Raw genomic sequence first — 27,835 nt, 5'->3', positions numbered from 1 at the left:
CCTGGTGTCATGCAGCTAGAGGCACAAATATGCTCTTTGTGTGGGACAAGCTCCAAAAAGTGAAAACTCCCAGGGCAGGGTGGAGGGAGCTGTACTGATTATTTCACAGCACCCTGGCACTCCCCTCTCCCCTGACCACAACACAGCGGTGATGTGTAGTGTTGTAGCGATGGTCTAGGAGCCCCGGTCACTTTTCCACAGCCTGGAGGTCAAGGACACCAACCACCCCCACCTCCTCTCCAAGTCCTAACTCCAGGGAGGCAGCGGGGCCCCCCTGCGGGCGCACAGAACCACGCTGGGGCTCGCGCGGCGCCCCCTGCTCCCGCCAGGCCGCGCGGCCCCGCTCCAGCGCTGGGCACCTGCTCCCCCGCGCGCGGCCCGGCAGCTGGTGGTCACGCGCTTCAAGCTACTGTCCCGGCTGGCTCCGCTGCCGCACAGCCCACCGCTCCAGAGCGCGTGCGCTCTGGAACCTCCCCCCCCCTTCCCCGCCGTTGTCGCGGTTGGATTGGCAGGCTGCGGCTGTCACTCATGACGGAGCAGAGAGCAAGTTACGTGCAACAGGTTCGGTTGAGCGGAGGCCGAGCGTCTCAAGTGTCCTTATCCCTGCTCTCCGCCGCCGCCCCAGCGAGTTCCTTGGCAGACGCTCCCTAACGCTCGTCAATGAGCACTCGGAGAGCGTTCTGGTATTGTCACACGCTCCCTGGCCCTCCTCCAGCCAATCAGAGTCTTTGCCTAGTGCGGTGGGAGGGAGGACAGCGCTGTCCCCATAGCAACCGAAGCGAAGCCCCGTCCCAGCGTCTGATTGGTCGATTCAAAGTAATTCTTTGCGCGTGGTGGAGGTGTAGGGGGCGCGCAGCGGGACCGGCGGCAGGACGGGAGGGAGGATGCGGCCGGATAGCGGGATCAGCCCGGGCCTCGTGGCCCAGCAGCGGGTCCGGCAGCTGGAGCAGAAGCTGCGCGTGAGTGCGGGCGCGTCCGGGCAGGGGCCAACGCTCGGGAAGGAACCGGTGGCCCTGCCCCCTTCCCTGCAGGGGGTTGGGCCGCCCTGAGCGCGTCGTGGCGGTGACGTCATCGCCCCGGCCCCGCCCCACGCGCTGCCCCCTGGGCCCGTGCCCAGAGGGCTGGTTGGGCTGCTGGGGCGGGGAGGGCCCTGGGGGGCGCGGTCCATCGGGGCCGTTTCACGGTCATAGGCCCTTAAACCGCGGAAATGTCACGATTTCAGCGATTTAAAGCTGAAGCTTCAGGGTGTTGTAATTGTCGGGTCCCGACCCACAGGGGAGCTGGGGGGGGGTTGTGGTACTGCTGCTGGCGGCGGCGCTGCCTTCAGAGCTGGGCAGCTGGAGAGCGGTGGCTGCTGGCCGGGAGCCCAGCTCTGAAGGCCGAGACACCGCTGGCAGCAGCGCTGCAGTAAGGGTGGCCTGGTAGGGTATTGCCACCCTTACGTCTGCGCTGCTGCTGATGGGGCATCGCTAGGGTTTCCAATCCTCCAGCATTGGCCTGGAGTCCCCTGGAATCAGCATCAATGTCCCGGTGACTATTGAAAGCAATCTGGGAGATTTTAATAGGATATTTCAAGAAAATGACATGTCATGTTGGGAAAAGAAATTCTCTTGGAATCGTTTCAGTCAGAGTTGGCAACCCTAGGCACCACCTTCAGAGCTGGGCTCCCAGCCAACAGCTGCCACTCTCTGGCATCTGCTCAGTGACTTTGTGACAGGGAGACCAGATTTCACGGACCATGACTCATTTTTCATGGCTGTGAATTTGGACTCTTAAGAAACCATCAGTGCTGCTCCTTTGAGTTAAATGTTGGCCTGTCCAGTGCACTGGCCCAGAGGCATAAACGGGTGCACACACCCTTGTGCCAGCTATCTGCATCATAGGCAGCAACGTGGGAGGAGAAGTAGGCTTTGCAAAGTGGCTACTGACCCTCTTTTGCTCAGGTGGTTGGGTTTGGGGTATAGTGACACCTCCATTCCCACCCTGCACCAGCTAGCATGGAGGAACTTCTACATTGGATATAGATTTGGTGAAGTTTGATCCCTCCTGAGAGTAGTGGGATAACCAGAAGGGAGGTTGTGGCTCTCTGAGCCACAGGACTGTCTACACACAAACTTGTGCTGGGTTTAAATAAGCAGGTTTAGTTAAACCATGGACCCCAGTCACCCAGGTTTGAGAGATCCTTTTGTAGCTCTTCACAGTCTGTCTGGGACTTAACTATCTTGAATAGTTTTGTATCATCTGCAAATTTTGCCACCTCACTGTTTATCCCTTTTTCTAGATCATTTATGAATATGTTAAATAGGACTGAGCCCAGTACAGACCCCTGGGGGACACCACTATTTACCTCTCTCCATTCTGAAAACTGACTATTTATTCCTACCCTTTGTTTTCTATCTTTTAACCAATTACCAGTCCATGAGAGAACCTTCCCTCTTATCCCATGACAGCTTACTTTGCTTAAGATGACTAAAACTAGACTAAGGGTTCTCAATCTGGTGGTCCTGAGCGGGCTGCAGTGACCCTCCTTTTTTTTACCCTTTTCATTATTTTAAAAAATATTTCTAGCCTTGTGATTGCAGAGACTATCTGGAAAAGGAGAGCAGAGCTTTCACTGATGCAGTGATGCCTGCATGAATCTGCAGACAGCCTGAAACAATAGCTCAGAGATTTTCATTGCACCCAGCAGAGTTGCAAACAGATGTCATAGTGTCGTAAACACCCACACTTTCCCAAGCTGCTAACCCAGCTAGGTTGGAAGGGAGTACCACTATGGGAAAGTAGGTCTCAATATTGAAAAAAGGTGAGAACCAGTAACTAGACAATTTAATAAATGGGAATTATTTATCCTAAGTGGTTATAAAAATGTATATTAAGGTAAAATATATTTTATCACACCAACTTCTTACACTGCAATAGTTGTGATGCTGAATAATAAGTTCATGATTGTCAAAAGATTATTGGTCTGACTGCATTCTGAAATTATTATTTCAGTTTTATTGCTGAGGGTGAGGATGCAGAATCTAGCCTATCAGTTATTGTTTTTTCAGGCTAAAGAAGAAAGAATAGTTGTGCTGGAAACAGAAAATGCTCTTCTTCATCTGAAACTTGCAGAGGTAATTATATTGTGCATGTTTAATCTCTTGCAAAGTGGGTGGGGATGTATCCATGTTGTTTATGAGTTGGAGCTAAAACCCACCACCTAAAAAAAAGAAGTGGAATCCTTTTTCTCATTTTCAAATTGTGTCATCTTCCTGTGGGGTAAAATTTCGAAGGACAGGGGCACAGCATCACTTTTTGTGAGTGCAAATTTTTGCTGGCAAGATTTTCACACTTTCTTTAATTGCAGGTGCAAATCAGGTAGTCAGAAGTGCAAATACTAGAATACTTGCCTGTAATTTCACGCCTTCAAAAATGAACTGGGAGAGTAAACATGCATACCAAATTTGAGCACTTTCACACTGAATTACCTTATTTCTGCTTGCAGTTGAACTGGATGTGCAAAATGTAGGTGCAAATTTTAGGGGTGCAGTTTACACCCACAAAAAGGAGGCCACTGTTTTCAAATATTTGACCATAAGTAGGTTTCAGGAACCTGCATTTTATAATTAATGGGCTTGTCAAAGATGCTCTATTCAGTGTCTTCATGATATTTGTCTACATACATGTCTTGTGTTGGAGGGAGTAAAACAAATGTCATATACGCAGTTGGAAAAGCCTAGATATGGCTAAACTAACCCACTTTCTTTCATCATACCGCTGATCAGAAGGGACAACTATTTCTGGAGCAATTATTGAAATAATGAACAGTCTTCATAAATAATATTTTGCCTCTTCAAATCTGGGTCTCTAGAGATTAAAAGAAATCTGAGCAGTTATTTGTTGTGCAAGACCAGGACTGGCTGTGTGGATTAGAGGTAATAATGACTGTCAGTTGAGAAGTTCTAATCCAGGCTGAGTCATTAAATCGCTGTGTGACCTCAGGAAAGCCACTTGCCCTCACTGTGTCTTGGTTAATTCTGCTGGATGAAATTGGGTTTAATTAAAAAAATAAGTCCTGACTGCAAGCCAGATGGTGCATCTGAGCTGACTTTTGCTGGGTACACAAAAGAATACTGTACTTTATTTCAGCGAAATATATTTCTATTGTCTTTTGTAGCATTTAGTGAAGGTATTCTTAGGAATTTGAACTGCCCTTTTGTTCTCAAGCATACAATATGGAGACCATTCTGGATAGTAAGATGCATCAGAGGGAAGAATGTGTCTTGTAAACAAGATACCCTCCTCCAGAGCTAAAGCCAGTATGAGGACTTGTCTACATGGCGTTTAGTCTGCATCAGAGAGTTTTATATTTAGTTTGCACTAGTGTGTCATGTATTAACTGGCCCAGTTCTGGATCTGGTTCTGCTCAATATCTTCATCAATGGCTTAGATAAAGGCAAAAGGGTACATTTATAAAGTTTGCGGACGATACCAGGCTGGGAGGGGTTGCAAATGATCTGGATAAACTGGAGAAATGATCTGAAGTAAATAGGACGAACACAAAATAAAGACAAATACAAAGTACTCCACTTAGGAAGGACTAATCAGTTGCACACACACAAAATGGGAAATGACTGCCTAGGAAGGAGTATTGCAGAAAGGGATCTGGGGGTCATAGTGGATCTCAAGCTAAATATGAGTGAACAGTGTAACACTGTTGCAAAAAAAGCAAACATCATTCTGGGCTATATTAATGGGAGTGTTATAAGCAAGACACAAAAAGTAATTCTTCCCCTCTACTCTCCACTGATAGGCCTCAACTGGAGTATAGTTTCCAGTTCCGGATGCCATATTTCAGGAAAGAGGTGGACAAATTGGGGAAAGTCCAGAGAAGAAAAACAAAAATGATTGGGTCATGTTTTCTAGACCTTTATGAGGGAAGACTGGAAAAAATGGGCATGTTTAGTCTGGAGAAGAGAAGACTGAGGGAGGGGACATGATAATGGTTTTCAAGTACATAAAAGGTTATTACAAGGAAGAGGGAGAAAAATTGTTCTCTTTAACTTCTGAGGACAGGACAAGAAGCAATGGGCTTAAATTGCGGCAAGGGCAGTTTAGGTTGGACGTTAGGAAAAACTTCCTAATTGTCAATGGTTAAGCACTGGAATAAATTGCCTAGGGAGGTTGTGGAATCTCTGTCACTGGAGATTTTTAAGAGCAGGTTAGACAAACACCTGTCAGAGATGGGCTAGATCATTCTTAGTCCTGCCATGAGTGCAGGGACTGGACTAGACCTCTCAAGGTCCCTTCCGGTCCTATGATTCTATGAAAAAGCCACAATTTAGTCCTGTGTTTTTTTCCTAATCAATCATGTTTTTAATAACCTTACTATTTTGCCAGCATTGTACTGGAGGGGTCATTTTTGAATAGCATAGAAAATTGAATTCTCTTCCACTAAAAGACAAAACTAAATAAACGTTTCTTCTAAATGTTTCTTATTTTTGCTTGAACCATGTACGTGGAGGGATAAGCTCAGATAGAAAAAATATTTTAAAATATTAGTTCTTTACTGGTATTGTTCTTAATATCTTAAATTATTAAAACTGAAAATTTAAAAACTGTATTACTTTATTTTATTACTTCATGCAGTTTGCTTTTGTTTGCCTCCTACTAGTGCCCTGATCCTGCAGTTACTTCCATGAGGACACCTAGGTCTGCAAACATGGATCTATTAGGGCCACATTTTGGACAATGCAAGTAAACTGGTCAGTTTCTCTTCTATTTGTAGTCTGTTTTACTTTCAGCTTCTCCTGGGCTAACACAATCCTACAAATTCTGGGTGGCAAATACTTCAGGGGAATGATAAATCCAAAGAGCAAACTATTTGTATAGAAAAGGTCATGGGAGTATTTCTAATAAAGGTAAAACCTAAAAGTGAAATTGAATAGAAACTGACTATAAAGAAAAAGCGAAACTGACCAAACTATTTTTATTGTCCACCCTGAGAAAAATAGAAAAAATAAAACAAACAAAATTAGTAGCAAAAATTTAAATTAAATGTTTAAAATGCTCTTAATTTTAATAACCTCAAACATTCTGAATAACATATCCCCAAATCCTGCAAAGATTTATTCATGTGCTTAATTTTGCATATAAGTAGTCCCATTTGCTTCAGTAGGACTATATAGGTGCATTAAGTGAAGCACATGCATAAGCATTTGCAAAAATGGCACCTAAGAGATTTGAATCCTGGGAGTCCTTTTATAAAATAGACTAAAAGAAAAAATGCCATGTGATCAGTATATAGGAGCTGTCACAGTTTCTGGCTAATCAAGTCTATAATAAAAAATATGAATTTATAAAATACCTTTTGTGCATCCCATAGACAATCATGTGGCTTTCATTCTACTATATTTCTAGTGTCAGGTAGCCTTTTTCAAAAAGTTCTGACCTGCTGTACTTTAGGTAGTGCTTAAAGACTGGATGACTTTCAGATCAAAAAACCTTGTGAGTATCCTTTTAAATATTAACATAGAAAGAGTTGTGCTAAGATATGGAGGAATGGAGATTTTCTCATGGGGTATTTCTAAGCTGGAGTTTTATGTTTACCTGTATCTTTTGAGCACTCTCAAAAGAGGAGTCAACCCTTCAAAATGCAGGAGAATCTCTCTCTGCCTCCTATATTACTTGTTGCTCCCAATTGTTTACATGTAAAAAGAGTAATTGATTACAGTGATTTGAGAGTACTAGTAAAGGTGAAAAATTAGGTGATCTTCTGTTCCAGCAGTTGTCAAACTGTGGTGCCTGGAGTCCTTAGAGAGGGTGGAAAGCTGGGCCCAGATTCTCAAAGGTATTTAGGCACCTAACATCCATTGGAATTAGACACCTTAATACCTTTGAGGATTTGGGCTGTTAGTTCTTTTTCTCCTCCTTGTTGCCAGTTATTACATTTAATTAAAATAAGATTCTTTTTTAAATATTAAATATTTTCCTGCCTTCCTTTATCATGTAAGCAATTGTAGCTGTTCCAGGGATGTTATGTGTTTGGGTGGATCCTCCTATTTCATTATTGCAATCCTGAATAGGAGGGATTCTGCTCTGGAAGACAATTTTTCTATTAATATGTGGTCCATACTATGAAAAAGTTTTGAGAACCTCACCCTGCTTGGATAAGTACAAGATTTTTTTGGAGAGCATAAATCATTCTTATTTATGTTTTTGTTTTGTTTTGACAACAGAAGTTCACTGAGCATCATGTTGCTCTTGTTGTCTTCCGTGTGTCAGCTGTAATTGAATCCTTGGTTCCACCATAACTGTCATGGCAAATTAACTGAATTAAATCAATCCACTGTCTCATTGGATTTAGTTCTTTATTGTCACTAGGAGTGGTGTTATTGCACTCTATCCTGCTATCTTAATTTAAACAACTGGGAACTGCAGCCACAACTCATTTATAGATTGAATTAACTGGAAAGCAAGTTCCATGGTAGATACAAGTGCACTTTAGAAATAAGAAAGAAGAGTACAAATACTAGTTAAGAACTGACAGGCATCAACAGGTTATGAGGGGGGGGGAATTGGAATAAGACATATTAGCTAGCTTAAGTGGTGCCAAGAATGCCTGTAAACAAAGGTGATGACTGAAAAGTGCTTGTTTTTTTATATTATGCGGGATATTGCTCTGCAGAATTTCACAAGTTCTCTGCATAGATTTCATTTTCTAGTGATCTTCAATATAATAAAGGTTGTAGTTTCAGTTCAGTTACAAAATCAATTTTTTTCTTCTAGCTTTTGGATTAAGTTTACACTTTAAGATTTTCGATATTAATTTTTCTATACATCCTAAAAAAAAATTGGTTTGGCCACTTTAAACTGAGGGCCTAGTGTACCACTGTATTATTTGATGTTTACACAAATGTCACTCCACTGATTTCAGTGGAGTTCTGCTGGTGTAAAACTGGAGCATCACAATGGTAAATCAAGGTCTGAGTATTTAATTAAATTGTTTCAATAAAAATGAAAATCCAAGGGAAATATAATCCAATATAAAACACAACTGAAATAATAGCAGGAAGGTGTTTATAGTGACATAAGCTTCGCAATTCAGAGAGTAGGCTGAAACACCTTCTTTAACCTATTCCATTGTGCCTATGGACTTCAGAACATATTGTATGATTTTTAATGTCATCTGCTAATTGACAGACCCTGCAATAATTAGCCCTCTTGTTTGGGATTAGAAAAGAAGAGCATTACAGCCTTCACTCCCATCTTTTAGTTTTAGTTTTATTTGGTTAAGGTCTTTAATATTTCATTTTCATAGTTTGAAGGAAAACTATTGTAAAATGTAGTGACTTGTATTAACTATTTTTCCTCCATAAAGCTGATGAAGCATTGTCTTTTTATCTGTAATGGATAAAAAATAATCTTCGGTTATTTTTTAAAGTATGGTTTTCACAGACTGATCTTCTTTCACTACTGCAAATATGGAATATACTGTATTAAGAGATGGCATTTGGGTGCCTGTGTTCTACTCCCAGTTTGGTGCTAATGTAGAAATCTCCTATGTTAGACCAAAACATACACTTACAGAGTTGTGAATCTTCAAAGTGACATTCTCCGATTTTTTTTTAACAGTTTCGAGGGTTGATTGGAAGAGACACTAATGAAGTGGCACAGCTCAACTTTGTTCATGACAAGCAACAGAACTTGTGTAGAAGCACGAGCTCTGTTATAATCCAGGTTTATGGAGCAATACAGGTAAAGAATCTTAGTAATAATGCAGAGATACTCAGTGCACTGAAGCAGTCGTAAAATATGTTAAAAAAGAAACAGTCCATTTTAAGTCTAAGTATGTTAATAATTTCTGATCCTAAAAACCTCTGCATGTGACACTCCCATCAACTTCATCAGCAGTTCCCCACGTGATGGGCTTGTGGGAACGAACCCATGAGCAGTCTATTTATATTTGATTGGTCAGTGTAAGTTTGTTTTACAGGAGCTAAAACATTTTCAAGGCAATGAAAACACCAGAGCTGTCCACCCAATTATATTAAAATGTGTTATACCTCTGTTAAAAGATACTGACTGCAAACAGGCCGTAAAGCTGTAGGTTTCTCTCAAGGACACTTGCAGATGTCAGCTTTTTTAGAGGAACATGAGTCTCTGAGTTGATGCCTAAAACCTGTATAAAAGGAGTGCATCTGAACTGTCTTTAAAGGAGAAATAACAGAAAAGAAGAATGTGGTGTTTAATAAATGAAGTGTGCTAATCTCATTAGAATGACCCTTCATAGAAAATTTTATAATACTATTTTAAATTTTAGGTTAGATAGAATGGCAGAGCTGATTGGGATGCAACACATTTGGACTGTGATGGCTTTCTATCAACAAGGAGATAAATGTGTTACAAGAGGCAAAAGCTCTCCGGAATACAAGTCTAAATTACCTGTATTCCTAGAACACTGGTTTTCTTACCCTGGTGTGGTCTGTAGCTTTTCGGAGGTAAAGCTGCAGCAGATTTTTTTTTTTTAAATCTTCAGTACAATTTATTGTCTTACCATTAAAAATTAGTCACATAATTAATTCACAGTGAAAAGCTGGCTATGTAGTACTAGTATATCAAAGTGCCACAGAGTAATGCTCAGCACTTTGTCATCTTCAAAGGGCCTTAGAAAGTGTTAACCATCACAACACTGCTGCGAGGTAAATCATTATTAATCCCATTTTACAGATTGGTTAAGTGCCTTGTCCAAGAGCCTAGAAGGAGATTTCTTGGCCCCTAGGTCCTACAGTCAGACCACACTTCTCTCTTGCATTTCATTTATTTTTACTTATTTCAATTTTTAACTCTCAGTCTAAGATACTTTGGGTGCTCTTAACACCTATTGAATATTAACATAATATACATTGTATTAATGTATTCTAATAATAAAAACCATCGTATCCCACACTATAAAGGAATCAGATTTTTGTAAAATGCATCTTCTTTCATATCAGAAGAAATGGCAAATTCTAGAAAAGTTTGAGGATGAGCTAGTAGCTACTGAACAAAGTATGTAAAATGTGCAAAGTAAGAATATAGTAATAACTATTATTTATTTTTAAGTATTCATATTTAAAATTACTTGTATATGTGATTCATAAGCATGTGCATCACACACTGTTAAAGTGTCTTGGTTTTAGTTAAAACAATAAAAAAGATACTTTGTTCCATATTTAGGGCCTGATGCAGTGATGGTCTGAGCACTTGCTATGAAATTTCCTGCAGAAGTCAGTTGGAAATGAGATGACTCAGCATCTTGCAAGATCAGTCCTTAAATAAACCAATTCATTATGTGAAATATAAACGTTCTTCTTGGTTGTGATACCGGACAATAATTATTTGCATTATGGATATTTTATCAGTTCTCCGACTGCTATTTTTACATCTTTTTTTAAGATGCTGTTTTCTGCTTATTGCATAGAGACTTAAGCGAGACCTGAAGAATCTCCATTCATTTGCTCTTGAGCTTTCAAGAGACTTTCAACATCAGTGCAAGAATTCTCTTTACCAAGTTTTGACTGTTGTCCAAAGCATCCAGCTGCAGAATGAAGCTATGCAAAGTAAGGCTCCCCGCATTTATGGTTCAGACATGTAACATTGATATTACATTTCTTTTGTGTGTTTTGTTTGGTTCTGACACAGGTGTCACTTAAATTTTGGTGTTTTTTTTTTTCATTTAGGCTTCTAGATCGTGGGCTTTCCTTAAGCAGGTACTACCAAAAATATGTATGTAATGAAATATTTTCACAGGGCAGCATGCCTGACAATAGTTTGGATTGATTTTTTGTGCTGATTGCAGCTTCTACTAGACTGTCGAGTTGGCCCAGTTCTAGCATTTTAATGTCAAAATTTCAGGCTTGTTATCTTGATTGTTTTGGAATAGTAAAATAAAAAATGTGTTACATTAGCTGAAACTTTGTACTTTTGACTGCACCAGGGAAAATCTCAGGAGAGTTCAGCCTTCTTAGAATAATGTCAGAAAATAGGGCAAACTGGATTTTTAATTTTTTTCCTATGTTTTAGGGGGGAAATATACTTCTTAATTAAAAAACAGACACACACACAAGGTACTGTGTAAAATTACACTATAAAGATTGTTTTCAAAACTCATTGCTGATGTTTGACTTGCAGAACATGTATAAATGCAAAGCATGTGCTTGTGTGCACAAAACTCACCAAGGCTTTGATGCTGCAATTGGAGCCTCCAGTCTGGACTCCTGCACATGTTCAGAACTCATTGACTTCAGTGGGACCCCACACAGGCATACGGGTCTGTGCTAGCAGATCTGATGGCAGGATTGGGGGCCAGAGTTTTTAAAATGTAACCCTCAAGATCTGATTTAATTTATCCAAAGTTGAGGAATAAAAAGTTAAAAACTGAAATTTGTGGGCCACTCAGCAACTCGCAATGCTGTCCCCAGGTATTGCAATACATGAGAAACAATTGTCCGTTTTTATGCTGCAAAAATCAGTTAGGTCTGGGGCTTATTTGACTCCAGGGGGATTATTCATGTAATGGTAGCAATCAGAATGCACAGTGGCAAGTGTGTGCTGGATCAGTCCCAATGAACTTTTGCTTATTAGTCAGACAGATGGATTAAACAAAGACTATGTACTCTGCATGGGTTTAGAAAGCTCCACTGCCAAGATGAAGAAAACAATTAAACAGACCAACTTTGATACGGTAGTGGAGAGTAAAGTAGAAAATTGAACCAAGATTAAGCTGAATGCTCCAATTTATCAGGCTCTGTGGAGCAGTTATCCCATAAACAAATACAGTGTTGTAAACTAGTTTTTAAAGTATTCTTTATAGGTCCCACAAAGTCCTCTGCCCTGTTCTAGTCTTGCTGTTGACATCCCTTAAAACACATCAGTCTGTGATGTCGCAGCTAAGGGAAACGTCAACACATATCAAAATACCATGTTGGTGCTTGGGTGAAGTCTCTGTGTTCTTAACCTATATTTTTCAGCTCATTATTGTAATTTATTAATTATAATATTATGTACCTGGAACTATAAAATATTAATGTTCTGAATTAGGCCACAGTCTTGCATTGTAATCTGTGTGGGTGCAGCCACTGATTTCAGTGGAGCTGTGTGTGAGTGCAGCAGTTCCACCCATGTGGATCACAATGCAGGATTGGGACCTTATCTAACAGTGATATTTACAAGGATGTCAAGAAGTGGTGAGCTATTAACTCATGGGAAATATTTTCAAGTGTAACACTTACAGAAATGTTAATAATGGTAAATAGTAAAGATATCCAGCAAGGCCCAGCATTAGCACAAAAAATATTCTTGTAGGATAAATTTGAGTTTGAAGGACTCAAAAGACTGACCAAATGCACACAAATTCGAAAGTATTTTTTTAAAATAAATGCAAATGGAAAAGGTAGGAGGAACTTTTCTGCTGTAAATTTGTTTGACCCAAACTAAATGGAACTTAGCATGATACAAAAGGTATGTGGTCAGATACCCTTATCCCTCTTAACTAAATGAGGTAGAGGTGGGAAAGAGTATGAACGAAATAGTAAACTACATTGTCAGTATCTTAAACTTAAAGAACCAGGCCAGTTTCACAGGTCATCATGGAACGGATTCTACCTGGAGATTTGTCCATCTGGTAGAGCAAAATAAAATTGGTGGGCCAGTTACAGAGTCTTTACTATCATAGAGATATATTCCGAATTACTGTCATGAGATGTACACTTCATCCCTTACTAGCAGTAATCCCAAATATATATACCAGGGAAATCATATATTACCCGTTTAACCTCATAAAATAGAGGCTCAAGCTGAAATGCTTGATAGGTAGATACCCATAGAAGAAATGTTAAAAAGCATTCCAAGTATGTGAATTGCCGAGTCTGGTGGGTATACAGTGAACTCAAACAGTTGTAAAATAACTGAGTAGCCCCTTATTAGATGTATTTAATCTCAATCTGAAAACTAGACACTGCCATCTTTGCTATGTGACGTGTGAATAATAGTAATTCCCAAACCAGGAACAGACCCATTATTCTGTCCTTATTACCATAGTTCCCTGGTTAATGTAGATGTTATCATTTTAGCAAAAATATTGGCAGACTGCCTGACAGGGGTCCTCTTGAGACTCATATATCAATCAAGCCATTTTTGTGATGCGTGGCAAGTTTCTGAAAAATTAAGACTTTTTAACTTAATCCATCGTATAGATGCTGTCTGAAAAAGGCCACATCAGTGTCTGTGGACCCAGAATAGTCTTCAAAAGATGGAGGAACTAGTATTGTCAGTGCTTAGCTAGTTAGCAGTTACTAGGGTTGCCAGGTGTCTGGTTTTCGGCTGGAATGCCCGGTCGAAAAGGGACCCTAGTGGCTCTGGTCAGCACCGCCGATCGGGCCGTTAAAAGTCCAGTCGTCGGTGCTGCAGGTCTAAGGCAGGCTGGTACCTACCTATCCTGGCACCATGCTGTGCCCTGGAAGCGGCCAGCAGGTCCGGCTCCTAGGCGGGGGGGCCATGGGGCTCTGCATGCTGCCCCAGCCTCGAGCACCAGCTCTGCACTCCCATTGTCTGGGAACTGTGGCCAATGGGAGCTGGGGGAGGGGGCAGTGGTGTCTGCAGGCAAGAGTAGCGCACGGAGCCTCCTGGCCCCTCCCCCCTGCTGCCTAGGAGCCGGACCTGCTGGCCACTTCCGGGGCGTAGCACAGTGCCAGGACAGGTAGGGACTGACCGGGAGCTGACCGAGGTAAGCCCATGCCCCTACCCTAGCCCTGAGCCCCCCTCCCAAACCTGGATCCCCCTTCTTTTCCTCAGTCCCAGAGCCTGCACCCCCAGTTAGAGCTTGCACCCCCTCCCGCACCCCAACCCCCTCCCCCAGCCCAGTGAAAGTGAGTGAGGGTGGGGGAGAGCGAGCCACTGAAGGCGGGGGAATGTAGTGGGCGGGGCCTCAGAGAAGGGGCAGGGCTAGGGTGTTCGGTTTTGTGCGATTAGAAAGTTAGTAACCCTAGCAGTTATGAAGGAGCAAATTCTAAACCCTGTACCTGACCGAATGAATAACTGGGGGAAGAATTATTCCACCACCCCAGTAAGCTGTAGATAGGTATTGTGGAAGCCACAGTGGCCCAATCTATGAATTAGCCTCCATGTCTCCTTACACAGGCTCCTCTTTCCTGTGGTGGGGAAGATGGAAGACGATGTGGAGCAGCTCATCCTCGAGCCTGCCCAAGTCCTGCCCCCGTGCGCTGTCACTCTGGGCCTCCTTCCCCAGGAGCTGAGCTCTGCACCAAGCAGGAGATGTGCATTCTCTGCATGGTCCCCTGGAATCCTGTGTTTGCCCACTTTTGCATAGCCCAGCCTCACCAGCTCTGCTGCCTGGGATGTCCCCTGCACCTGGGGAAGAGAAGGGGCTGGATTTGGGCCCAAATGAATGTTCTTCCCGGACTTTTCTGTGCCTTCAAAATGTTCCTTCTGACATTAGAACAAAACAAAAAAACCTACTACTGTAAAAGCTTGTATCAAATCACCCTCAGTTTCTTGTGGGGAGATTAAAAAGCAAATCAAACCTTTGCATAGTATAAAAATGCACTATCCTAAAGAGCAGTATTACAGACAAATAGAGTATCTGACAACCTATAGATAGCATCTGCTTAAGACTAAAACAGTGTGCAACAAAACCAGTTACTCAGGCTGGTGCTAATCATTTAGAAAAGATAATTGATGTTTGCCTTCTTATGCAACCTCTCTTGCAAGATAACTGCAGCAACATTGAAAGGGCTAGTGATGTGAAGCATACTGTATTATGGCTCTCTAATCTAGAAGGTAGGGGAACCATTTCCATTGGCCTTGATTGGCCTCATTTTTAAAATTTGGAACCAGTATGGGAAGAAAAGATGAAAAATGATGACATTAACACGATGTTTGCAAACTATCACTTGTGTTCATTCTGCTTGTACAGGATACCCTTTTCCCCACCCTGTGTCTGTCTTGTCTACTTAGATAGTAACCTTCCAGGGGCAGGGGCGGTGTCTTAGTCTATGGGCAGGTCCATACTCACCGCGGGGGGCGACGCGGTGAGTTCGACTTCACGGAGTTCGAACTATCGCGTCTGATCTAGACGCGGTAGTTCGAACTCCCGAAGCACCGCGGTCGACTCCGGTACTCCACCACTGCAAACGGCGGTGGTGGAGTTGACGGGGGAGCCGCGGAGTTCGACCCCGCCGCGTCTGGACGGGTGAGTAGTTCGAATTAGGGTACTTCGAATTCAGCTATGCTATTCCCGTAGCTGAATTTGCGTACCCTAATTCGAACCCCCTTTTTAGTGTGGACCAGGCCTATGTTTGTACAGTGCCTAGCACAATGGATGTCAGTATGAGTTCCTAGGTACTACCATAATATGAATAAGAAATAATAAGAAATAACTTCTAGAGCAGCTCACATGGGAAACAAGCAGGATTCCCAGGAGAACACAAATGATAATGGTAACAAATGGCCAGGTACATAAACAAATAGTCCTCACAAGGAAGGTTTAGAAGTAATTGCCTGTTAGAAAATGAGCTTTGTGGCACTTTCGTTAAAAGGGTCCATCTCTACTGCATATAAAGCCTCACAAAACATGAGCGTCATAATGGTTTATTCCTTTTATGGGAGTGAGCGTTGGGAAAGCATGGATGAAAATACCAGCTGTCAGGTGCAAGGGCTTGAGGTAGGTGGTTGTTCAGTGCTTAGATAAACACAGCTTGTTGTAGACCTTTATTTGTTTTCTGCAGATCCCAAGGAATCATCTGTCTTCGAAAAACCATTGTGACAACGAGTGACCATTGTGACAAGCTAACGATTGATTTCTGTTTTCACAACAAAAAGGACTAGAATTTTTTTTTTAAACTAAAACACAGATTAAGTGGAGCAGAGCTTGTAATGTTCACCAGACCTCTTGCAGAAGCCCACCTCACAAAGATCACCTCCAATAACTAAAACCATTTGCTCTCCAGCTTGCTAAAAAAATAGTCCTAAATGCTAGTTCTTAAAGAGAATTAGTGAATAAAACAAACAAGAGATTTTTACATCATGCTTTAGCTATGAGGGGCTTCACTTGGAAAATCTTATGTGAGGGAGCTGTGCCAAGTGGTCAAGTTCAGGCCCATAATGGAAAATGTCTTGGAGCCTAGCAGTGGTCACTGTTATAATTCCATAATACAATTCCTCCTCTGTTGGTTTCTCCAAGAAAATACAAGAATTGAGTGTTGCTGTGTATATTTTTTTTTTTAAATATTACTATCTTATATGGCCAAAGAGAGAAGTTTCTGTTTAGGCTTCCAGGGATAAACTGAAAAATTTAACCCCCTTATTGTTTAGGTTTAACCCAACGTTAACCCACAAATGATTGCTCAAACTAAGCTTACTAGATTTACTGAATGCAAGAAAGGGTCCATTCTTCATGCAGCTCCTGGGTCTTGCCTTGCCCCTCCAGCTGACAGTTTCATGTACCCCTGGAAATTTGCATACTGGAGAATACCTCAAGGCTGACGGGTGGGGCGTACAGATTAGGAATGGCAAAAATAATATTTGGGGAAATTCCAATAGAAGACAAATGTTGTTTAAAGTTTTCAGATTTTTAGCTCCTAGCCAGGAGTATAAGTTACATTGTCATGTTGAGATCTTAAAATTCAATATTAACTTCTTTATAAAAAGGTGAATACTGCCTGGTGGCCTTATTGCTAGTCCAACTCTAGAGCCACATTTGTGGAGTACTGTACTTCTGTGTCACTGGACACCTCGCTAATGTTGGGGACTTTGATTTCTTGCTGGGGTTCCTGGGAGGTTGCTTTCTTTGACAGTTTACAGGTTTTTCTCATCTGCCACATGGACCTTTCAGTGTGAATGTAATTAGGTTGAAACAAAATCATCTGTGAGGCTGGAGAGCTTTTACTCTGCTCTATCCATCCCTCTTCAGTTTGTGTGAGGAGGACTCTCATGGGATTTCAAAAGATTAAGCTTTCTATAAAATCCTAGAAATGAAGTGTACTCTGACATCTTAGGGGAACATTTTCAGCTCTGTTTACAGGGGTTTAGCAGCACACTAAATGAGTTGCATGTCTAATTCTCATCTTACTGTATTGAAAATTTATGCTCAGCTGAACTAGCAGAGGCATGAAGTAATGACTCTTCTGCCTTCATTATATGCATAGACTCCATTTTCCAGGACAGTCAGACTCCTGTTTCATCACATGTGAAGTATTTTCTCAAAATACTTCATATCATTGCAACTTGCAAAAGATTTGTACTCTCCTATCTACTTGCCACTCCATGGGTATCCAAGAGCAAGTTAAAGCCTATCTGTTCATGCTAGAGCATTCCCCCATTTCCAACTTAACTCCTTAAGAAGCCACCCACGATTGCAGGTGCCTCTGCACTTTGCCTCTGCATAGGAGGGGAGCACATGCCACTATTGGTGCTTAATGAGTCTGCAGAAGGAGGTGGTAAGAATGGTATAGATCACCACCCGTTTGCTCAGTGTAAGCCCATCACCACTGCATCATGTCTGATGTCTACCAGCTTAAACAGCCAGAGTCCCAAGATGGCCTCTGTACACTGATCTCTCACATAGTGACAAATAGCACTGGCCTAATTGGACTGGCAGATCTGAATGATCTTTGAATGCCTTGTATGTCTAATAATGTAACATTTTCAAAGTTATGTACAGTATTTGTGTCCATAGTTAACTGTGCTCTTAGTTCACTTAGGTGCTATTGAAAATCCTACCTGTATATCCCAAGAGTTTGGGGTTTTTAAAATGGCTTTCTTCTTCCAGCATTCCAGACAAAAGCATTTGATCTCGAGCAGTCTTTACAGGAAGTTAATGAGAGATACCAGCAAGAAAAACAAAAGAGAAAAATACTTCACAACAGTTTAGTTGTGAGTATCTATAATGAGAGAACCATCGAGACCTCCTGCAATTATATGCATAATTTCCCAAACATCATAACTAATGAATATGCTCCTACTTGATGTATCAGATCCTTTGTCTACGTACCATATGCTTCTTTACAGAGGCACATCTGCTTTTTGCAGCAAGTCATACCATACTGTTCCTAATCAGAAATGTCTTTTAAATATAGTACTTATGCCCATTGCTCTAAAAAGGAGAATCCTTGGAGCATAACTTAGTCTCTCAGTTCTCCTCCCTTGCAAACTCTTATGCATGTTCTTAAAAAGTTAAATGTGAGTATTTGCAGGACCAGAGCCTATATGCATGTCCTCTTGTAATAGTTTGTGCTAATTACATTTTTATATTATAATCCCAGGAACTGAGGGGAAATATCAGAGTGCACTGCAGGATCCGTCCCTTATTGCCTTTTGATACTGCTTCTGGACATTCAGTCTCACAAGATAGGTAACTTACTTTTGAAATATTATTCTTTTAGTTGATGCATACAGTGATGTACAGAGAGAACAGTGTGGGGTGTGTGTGCGGGGATGTGTGTGAAAATAAATATTTTCTCGGTTTCTTGGGAAGACTGCAATCTTACTATAAAATATATATTGTAAAGGTATTGCCAACATCGGCTTTCTTCTATCAAATTGATAATGTGACATTAGAGAAGGAAATCTCACACTTTTCTGTTGCTCAATAAAATAGTTGTCTTCCATGTGTTGTTTTGTGATACTGTGGGCCAGACTCACTGCCAACATAAATAGGTGCAATTCCATTCACTTCCGTGGAGTTGCATCTTCTTACACTACTGGGGTATTTGGTCCTATAATCCAGCCCATTATGCAATCACTTGTAATTGCCAACACATTTTGGGATGGAAGAGGAAAGGCAGGATTAGGTTTGAGTAAGTAAGAAGCAGGAAATTGCTTAGGTGGCTAAAGGAGAAGAAGGGAGAGATTAAAATAGCAAGTGAGACAGAGAGAAAAAAGAGCTATGTGTGTGGCTAGACACCAACCACACTATGATCTTCTGAGAGTAGAAACCACAGTTTAAAACCTTTAATTTGGGAAGTGGGGTGTGAGAGAGAAAGAGCCCTAAAGTATAAAGGTGATCCTTAAGGCCCAGCATGTAAGAGGTCACAGAGAGAACCCAGGTCCACTGCCTATTTCATGGCCGATCTGTGATGGGGGCTATAAAAGCACAGGGGAAGCAGCCAGGATGGCTGCTCAGATGAGTTTGTGTCCTCTCCTCCTCCCCTTATTGAAAGCTGCAAAGACCTCTGTTGTTTGTTAGTAGGTGCAAAGTTGCTTGTTTTAAATTTTCCTGTTAATAAAAGTAGCCATTTTGGAAAGAACCTTGGGTTACCAATAGTTTGGAGCTCTATTTTACCTTCCCTGGCTGGTGTATCTGCCTGTTGGTTTAGAATATATTTGAAAAGCCAATTTCTTTTTTGCCAACTCTGTTCAAAATATAGTCATTTTAAGTATTGAAAAAAAAAACTTATTCAGGAAATTTCCAGGAGCCTGATGAGGAAATTTTGTATAATGTATGCTTTTTGTACCTGTAAGGGACCTGATCACTGTTTCTGTACCCTCTGAAATAATAATACATTTATCTGCAAAATTGCAATGCAGAACAAAATAGATAATGCCATGCAAATGATCGCTAAGCCTAACTTGTCTTAATGTGCTGGAACAGTGTTCAAACAATGTATGAAAACTAAAGATCCCATCCTGCAAACACTTACAAGCATGAGTAAGTTTACACACATCAGTAGACTCAGTCAGTTTTGGACTAGCAATATATGTAAAATCATTTATGTCAACAAGTGTTTGGAGGATCAGATCAAATAGTTTAAAAGAAAGTGTCTAGTTGAATTTACTAATGTCGAATCTGCTAAGCAAACTCTTACCAAACACCACTTGTTTTTATATTGCCATTAGAGTTTATGCATGATTGAAATGGTTTGCATATAGTTTTATTCTTAATTTGTTTATTGTAAATTTGCTTGTTTAAATAAACTCCATTACTGTGGTTAATTGCAATTTAATGCTATATTTGTTAATAAAAAAGTATGTAGTTACTTTATGGTTATGATATTTCTACAAAAGTAGTGAAAATTCTAAGCGATTCCTTTTTAAGGTTTCATTCTTGACATTGTTTAGATAATTACATAGTTCACAGACATTCTGAGAGTTCACATTTTTCTAAGATGAATGAAAGAATGATTTTGTTTCTCTCCCCCTCTCCCCACAATAGGCACAGAAAGCTTTCAGAAAAAGTGGCACATACTACTGATGATGTGAGTATGTTTAATAATGAAAGTATATTCAGAATCAGGAACAAATTAAATGATAATAGAAAAGAGACAAAAGAAGTGGAAATGTCTAAGCACTTCTGAATGAGAAGGGCAAGCCATTGTTTTTCTACCTGCTTTGTTTCTTCACATGCAAAATAATTTAGTTTGAGTAATGAGCAGTGAAAACAAAATGTAAATTGTTGTAGTAGTTCTATTTCTAGTGATTAGTTCTGTGTCCTGCTAGCCAGGAGACCCAGGCTGAGGAACAATTTCAAAGTTATATATAGATTCCATACAGTCCACCACCCTAGCAAATGACTGTTTCACTACTCATCAACATGGATCATCCATCAGGAAGCATCCCACTCCTGTGGCTTTGTGGGTAGAGCCTGAATAGAGTTTCACCACTTTTTCCCCTCCAATTTGATCTGTGAGCATTTTTTTTATCCCAAAGCATTTTAGCCCAACATGCATCCGACGAAGTGGGTATTCACACACGAAAGCTCATGCTCCAATACGTCCGTTAGTCTGTAAGGTGCCACAGGACTCTCTGATGATTTATGAGCACAGCACAAAAGAGTGAGCTTAATTCTGCTCTCAGTTACACTAATGTACAGCTGGCACTCCATTGCACCTAATTCTTCTCTCACTTACCCTGATCGCATGCCAGTGTAACTCCATTGACTTTATTGAATTACGTTTGACTTACAGTGGGGTAAGTGTAATCAGGAAAAGGGTGTTATTCTGGAACCGACACTGTCCCTTTAATGGAGTATGCTGGTTTCTTTAGTGGAAAAGTAAAAGTGATCTAGGCCTATATTTATGGAACAGTGGAGCAGATCGAGTGAGCAGCAGAACTCCAAAGCTCCTCTAGAGAAACTAGGATGTGTGCTCTATTGTGCGGTATGTTCTCAGACATGTTGTTAAGAATACCACAAGTGTTAAATTACTACATATAACATTCGTTAACCAAAGGTCAGTCATGTCCTCTACCAGCAATGCATTCCCATAACAGGCTGGAAGTGTTTACCTGAAACAACCCCACCCTGCTGACGGATGTTGATCCTTCTGGGAAAAGCATCATCATAGGTTTTCTGAATCAGTGGCCTGGTCTATGCTAAGGTGGGGGGGATCGATCTAAGATACGCAACTTCAGCTACGAGAATAGCGTAGCTGAAGTTGACGTATCTTAGATCGACTTAGATTGACTTACTTTGCGTCCTCGCGGCGCAGGATTGACGGCCACCGCTCCCCCATCGACTCCTCTTCCGCCTCTCGCCCTGGTGGAGTTCCGGAGTCGACGGGGAACGCATTCGGGGATCGATGTATCATGTTTAGACGAGACGTGATACATCGATCCCCGATAGATCGATCACTACCCGCCGATACGGCGGGTAGTGTAGACATACCCAGTGACTAGCTCATTAGCAGGTGATTTCATAGAATCATAGAAGATTAGGGTTGAAAGAGACCTCAGGAGGTCATCTAGTCCACCCCCCTGCTCAAAGCAGGACCAATCCCAACTAAATCATTCCAGCCAGGGCTTTGTCAAGCCTGACCTTAAAAACATCTAAGAATGGAAATTCCATCACCTCCCTAGGTAACCCATTCCAGTGCTTCACCACCCTCCTAGTAAAATAGTTTTTCCTAATATCCAACCTAGACCCTCCCCCACTGCAACTTGAGACCATTGCTCCTTCTTCTGGCATCTGCTGCTGCATCCTGGCTTTTGATGAACTTTATGGTGCTGGTGGCCTGGGGCCAGGGTTCATCTGGTGCAGCCATGGAAGGAATCAGGCCTTGTCTCTGTTTGTAATATTCAGACTGCTCCAGACTTCCAGATGTCCTGTCGAGCTGCTTGTGCTCATTCTAACTATTTTTTAAAATGTCAGAGCCTTTTAATTTTTATTATTACAACATGGCTTGTGGATCAGGATGAAAATATAATATCCAAAGAGTTAGCACAATCACCTACAAAATATTATATTCAGGCATGTTAAAGGGCCTGTGTTAAATCCATGAGAGTAAGGAGAATGGGAATTGATGACATTCCAGTATTAATTGATGCCCTTACCAAGAAATAAAATTTAAAAGTTGTGAGCTGAGGATGGAGTGTTAATTCAGGTTTTAGCCTTAATTTTCTTAGCTGCTATAGTTTTCAGTCAGATGCTCTGTGTTATTTATATAGTATATGTATGGAGCCAAATTTCCTTTTGTTAGGGTAGTGCTTAGAATGCAACTGAAAAGTTTCCAAAGTATCACATGCATTTAAATCTTCCTAATTATAGCTGTACTAGATGGTCCCCAATGGCCTAGAATGGACTTTTAGTTTAATACAATTAGGAAGCTAATGATATATATGAAGAATTGGCTACAAAGAATAAATATGTTAGGAAATAAATAATTCCAAGAACATAATTGTGTAGATAGTACTGTTGCTGCCATGACTTACATATTGTACTGTAGAATGTGATGCCCATTTATGAGCTATTAGGCTTTACTGTGTCAAGAAAATCTATGTAGATAATTTTGGATAATTGGTGGATTATATGACAGGCTAATTTATAACAATTTACTTATATCAAGGCCTAGGTTTTAGTTCATATAATGGATCACTGACTTTATAAACTCCAATAGGCCAAACTGTTCTTATACTTAAAAATCCTTATGAAAGATCACAGGAACAGGGTTATATGTGAGGGCCCGGTTTTAAAATGAAACTTCTGAGAAGCTGTGTTTTGTCTTCATAAAGGACTTTGTCAGCTTGAATTTTTTTTATTTTAAAATTTACTGATTTTAAACACTCCAGTTTCTGATCGCACATCTTTAAAATCATAGAATATTAGGGTTGGAAGAGACCTCAGGAGGTCATCTAGTCCAATCCCCTGCTCAAAGCAGGACCAACACTAACTAAATACCATGTCCTGACATTTTTTATACGTTTTTTTGGTTTTTTTAAAAGTACATTTGGATTTTCTGCTTCCTTGTTGATGTTGATAGGAGACTTTTCAGCTAAAGAGACAGTGAATGTAAGGGGTAAATATAATTGACTATACACAATTGACTATCAACTGCACAAAGTAAACAAATTTGAAAAAAAAAATTCATCAACTTCTTTCAGTTCTAGTAATCTAGGCGTTGCGTGTAACTAGAGTAGTTATACAGTTTTTCAGACAGAAACATAATTTTTTTTTTTGAGTTGATGGTGCCTCTTTAATTGCAGCCCAAATACCTTTGTTTTTGGAAATGATTTAGCCATTCCCATGACAGATATTTCTAACTTAAATGAGTTTGGGCAAGACAAGGGAGACAGTCCTTGCTCCTGATATAGGTACTGAGTTGAATAGTTCTCTTGTTTAAATTGATAGGCTGTAATTATGACTGCCTTTCAGGACTTTTTGCTTATCTCTGACGATCCTGAAGGTATAGGTTACAGGTAAGGACAAAAGTCCTAGGTAGACTTCAAACTCAGTTGTTCTGAGGATTAGAGCATCACAGGAGTTAATACTCCTGGGTTCTGTTCCCTGCTCTGTTATTGATGCATTGTGTGATCTTGAGCATGTCATTTAACCTTAGTTTCCCCATCTGCTAAAAGGGTATAATAGTATCTACCACACAAGGATGTTGTAAGGCTTATTGTGTGTAATGTAAACTTCTTATAGATACAATGATGAGGTACTCAGTGCAAAATATGATTATTTATTGCATATCCCTCCCTGTATGGCCCTGTCAACACTGGCACTAGAACACATTAGCCAGAACCATATTGAATCATGGATCTTGCTAGCAAGAGGCTAGCATCTACCATGGTCTGGTGTTCCTAGACCATGGTAGATAGGGCCTAATCATGTTATAAAATATTTTACAAAATTGTGCTTATAGCATGGTTAGGCACCTGTCTACACTCTTCTCATTAGAGCCCATCTGCAGTACAAATACAGGTGTGTTGGGGGACCAAGTCACGAGACAGTTCCCCAATATAGTAAAATATGGTTTGGTCTTACAGATGAGATCTAACTATGTTTTGACCATGTCTGTGCTAGAACTTCAGATATGTTGTGATTCTGTCCTGTCTGTGCTACAAGACTGAGCTGTGTTTTAACCATGACAAGTGGGACAGTTCCATTGTAACCCGGTCCCAACAGATATATCTATAGCGGTAGGTGGACCCTTGCTACCTACCTATCAAGAACTGTGTTGAATAAGGTTTTGCTTAACACAGATTGAACTGTAGTATAGGCAGTGCTGAAACATGTCCAAAATGACCTTGGATTTGGGAAGGAGGCAAGGGGGGGGGGGGGGTTGAGACTGTTCAGAGAAGAGTAAAATTCAGGTCACATCCATCCTGTTTATTTAGGGATTCTTATAATTAAATCTGGAAAAGAGGCAAGTGATCTGTTTTACAGTCTTGTACGTCTTGTCTTCAGAGTCATTATTTCAAACCCAAAGTCTAAAAAGGGTTTAGGTTTTTATTGGCTGTTCAGCACAGTATTTCTTTTCAATTTCTGAGCTAATTCAAGATTTTAAAGCCTTAGATTGCATCTATAAATAAAATCATTTTCATATGGAGAATCTGGCTATTGCATTAGGGCTCCAGAGTGACTGTCTCCAAGGTATTTTCTTGTTTAATTTCTTATTTAATTCAAATCTTTTGGTTTGTGAGATTTGAAAGAGCATATGTCTGGGTTTTCAGATTTTCTCATTCAACATTTGCTTGGCAAGGCTGCTTCTTTGTTTTTATGTGGTGAGCCTAACTGTTCAATTGAACAGTAACAATGACTTTTCTTGAAGCTGGTGGTCTGGGGATGCTAGTTGCTTATTGTGGACTCTCTTTAGTAGAAGTTCTCCATCTGTTTGAGTTTTGGAAGGATGTGAGTATTGGCTGTACGCTAGGTTGACCTAACTGGGGAACAGGTCAACACAATGAGCAGCCCCAAAGTTGTATAGTGGCTTGGGTGAAGGGGAGTTTCTATAAATGAGGCCATTACCTTATGCATTCTGCACTTCTTATCCTCTGCTTGTCCCTGTCTCTCACTGGGGATATTCTGCTTGTGGGAGTGATTAGTGCATTGGGTCTGCAGAGAGGAGAGAGCAACTGGTACTCCTGAGGGATTACTACGCAAGCGCAGAATTAATGTCCCGCACAGATATTTTTTCCCCTGCAAAATAATTGATTCTGATGGGGCGGTGAAGGGAAACTGCAATTACACCTTTCGCCCACCAGTGGCTGATGTGGCGCCAGCAGAGAAGGCAGCTGGCTCACGGGCGGGAGCAGCCAGCTACAGAGAGGGCGGGGGTAGAGGCTATCTTTCTCATAGTGCCCTCTGTGCAGGGCCAGGTGAGGAGGCATGAGATATAGCAGCGACGGACAGAACAGGGCTCACAGGGATGCTGGGGGGTAACAGACTGGGGTTCAGAAGGGCTAGTGGGGGGAACAGATGAGGGCAGAGACATAGGAGCTAGTGGGGTGACATTGTTGAGCCAGGGGCTGAATGGGAATGGGGGTACAGGGCCGCATGGGGGAGGGGAAGTGCAGGGACATATGGAGACAGGGGAGCTGTGCCTACCTTAATAGGGAGTGGAGGTGCAGGGGGACAGGGACAGCCATGCCTGGCTGAATGGGAAGTGGGGGTGCAGGGACACATGGGCAGAGGTGCCTGACTGAATGGGAGAGGCTAGGGGTCAGACAGGGTCTGCATGGAGGAAGGCTCCACAAATCCCTAATAATCCCTTTCCTCCTCCTCCTCCCCCCAAAGAAAATACCTGTTCCATACTTCTCCCACCTACACCCAAAACCCTCCAAGTTCACTCCCAGTCTCCTTCCCAGCAATTACTTCCTCTCTCTCAGCTCCTCTGTTGGGAAGAATACAGCACAAATAAATCCTGACCTTGGTTGTCATACTAAGTTGATGTTGATTCCATATCCGTTGTAAACGGCCTCTGGCAGATGCTGCGATGCCAATCCGATGGAGAACCTCTGTGTGATAATTGGAGGAGCTGGTAAATATAGAACCAAGATAACAAAAGCTGGAAACTGATTTGACGGTTTCGTTGTTCAAAGAGATTGGAGTCATAGGTGGACTTGGTCCTAGATTTTGCGGTTTTGTCTTTGACCATGAAACATGGAGACCACTCTTCGCTAATGCCTCCTCCATATGCTGGAGTGCCTCACGAAACCTGTCAGGGCTCTGTACTAAAAGAACAATGTCATCAGCATAGTCAAGGTCTGTGAGCGAGAGATCACTGATCTCAATGCCTGTGGATCTGGCGGAATGCTGCATTATGAAATCCATTGCCCGACAAAAGAGTGCAGGGGCCAGAACGCAACCCTGCCTAACACCAGATACTGATTTAAAAGGCACTGACATCCAGCTCCCCAGACGAATACGGGCAGTGGTTCCATTATGCAGCTCTCTAATCAAGTCCAGCAGAGTGGTAGGGACACTTACGTCCTTTAAGGCCTTCCATAACGCAACACCGTCTACTGAATCAAATGCAGCCTTAAGATCAGCATATGCTACTTGCAGGGGCTTCCTGAACTCGCAATGTATCTCTGACAACAATCGAAGGGCCAAAATGGTGTCTAATGTGGACCTGTTCCTCGTAAAGTCTGACTTTTGGGGACGACACTTCTGATGTAGCAAAGGCTCCAGGCGTGCCAGCAAAACATGCACAAACACCTTCCCTGGAATGGAGAGCAAGGTGATTGGCCCGTAGCTCTTACATTCGCTGCGCGGTCCCTTGCCCTTATAGAGTGAGATCACAATACCATCCTTTTAGGTGGCTGGCAGGGTTCCAGTTCTCCACACCAGACGAAAAATGGCCAGAAGCGCAGTAACGCTTTTCCTGGTCTACCAGCACTGGCTTCACGCTGTGTGACCCGAGACGTTGTTTCTCAGCGACTTCCTTCACCTCAGGTAGCTAGGTGCAGCTACTACCCTGCATCTTCACTGCCTGTGTTAGCCATCATTTTCAGGGTTCACGCTGGATCTGTCCACCTTGCATAATGCCTAAGGTGATATTTCGGACAAGTCTTCATTGCTGATGGCATAGGTCCAACGAGCAAGCCGCTACTTCAAATGGTACACCCCCTCCACCACAATGAGATACAGGTCGGACTGGGGAGCGGGGGGCTGTATCCTTCCCATTCTGTTGTACGGCTGTGAAACATGGCCACTACGCTGCACAGACTGGACAAAGCTGGAAGCTTTCCACACAAAATGTGAATGTCGTATACTGGGCATAAAATGGAATGACTTCATTTGTAATTCAGATGTTTTATGGTCGTTTGGGTCTACAGATTACTGGGGCCATTGTCCGCAAGCGGTGCCTTACACTTTTCGGACATGTCACAAGGATGCCACAAGACATTCCAGTGAACATCGCTCTCTGGGTGGCTTGTAACATCTGGGATAAAATTCCACCAAGCAAGGGGTGGAGGCGGCCCAGAGGCAGATTCCATATTACGTGGGTCCATCAAGTCTGTTCCGATGTTGGATTCTCAGGCCAACAGGCCCTTGCGGTTGGGAGGAACGGACCAAATGGCAAATGTTCGCTACGGCTGACTGTCTGGCTAAGCATTGAAGAAAAAGAAGTTCCTCCAT

At 41.8% G+C, this 27,835-nt stretch overlaps 1 protein-coding gene across 6 annotated transcripts in view; it reads left to right on the top strand.

Annotated features, from left to right (window-relative positions):
- The first annotated feature begins 578 nt into the window (after window positions 1-578).
- Window positions 579-27,835, top strand: part of KIF25 (kinesin family member 25) — a 62,460-nt gene continuing 35,203 nt past the window's right edge. The window contains exons 1-9 of one of the 6 annotated variants that reach the window (XM_039533040.1): window positions 834-959; window positions 2,569-2,803; window positions 3,051-3,116; window positions 8,617-8,739; window positions 9,305-9,482; window positions 10,445-10,583; window positions 17,810-17,913; window positions 18,303-18,391; window positions 20,192-20,234. In XM_039533040.1, coding sequence (XP_039388974.1) covers window positions 8,726-8,739; window positions 9,305-9,482; window positions 10,445-10,583; window positions 17,810-17,913; window positions 18,303-18,391; window positions 20,192-20,234 — 567 coding nt within the window. In that variant the 5' untranslated portion in view covers window positions 834-959; window positions 2,569-2,803; window positions 3,051-3,116; window positions 8,617-8,725. The other 5 variants (XM_039533042.1, XM_039533041.1, XR_005597226.1 and 2 more) reach the window with 5 other exon arrangements.

The sequence above is a fragment of the Mauremys reevesii genome, linkage group 3, assembly GCF_016161935.1.
Source record: "Mauremys reevesii isolate NIE-2019 linkage group 3, ASM1616193v1, whole genome shotgun sequence".
NCBI classification, from domain to species: Eukaryota; Metazoa; Chordata; order Testudines; family Geoemydidae; genus Mauremys; species Mauremys reevesii.
The sequence above is the reverse complement of the archived record's forward strand: the minus strand, read 5'-3'. Positions and strand labels throughout refer to the sequence as shown.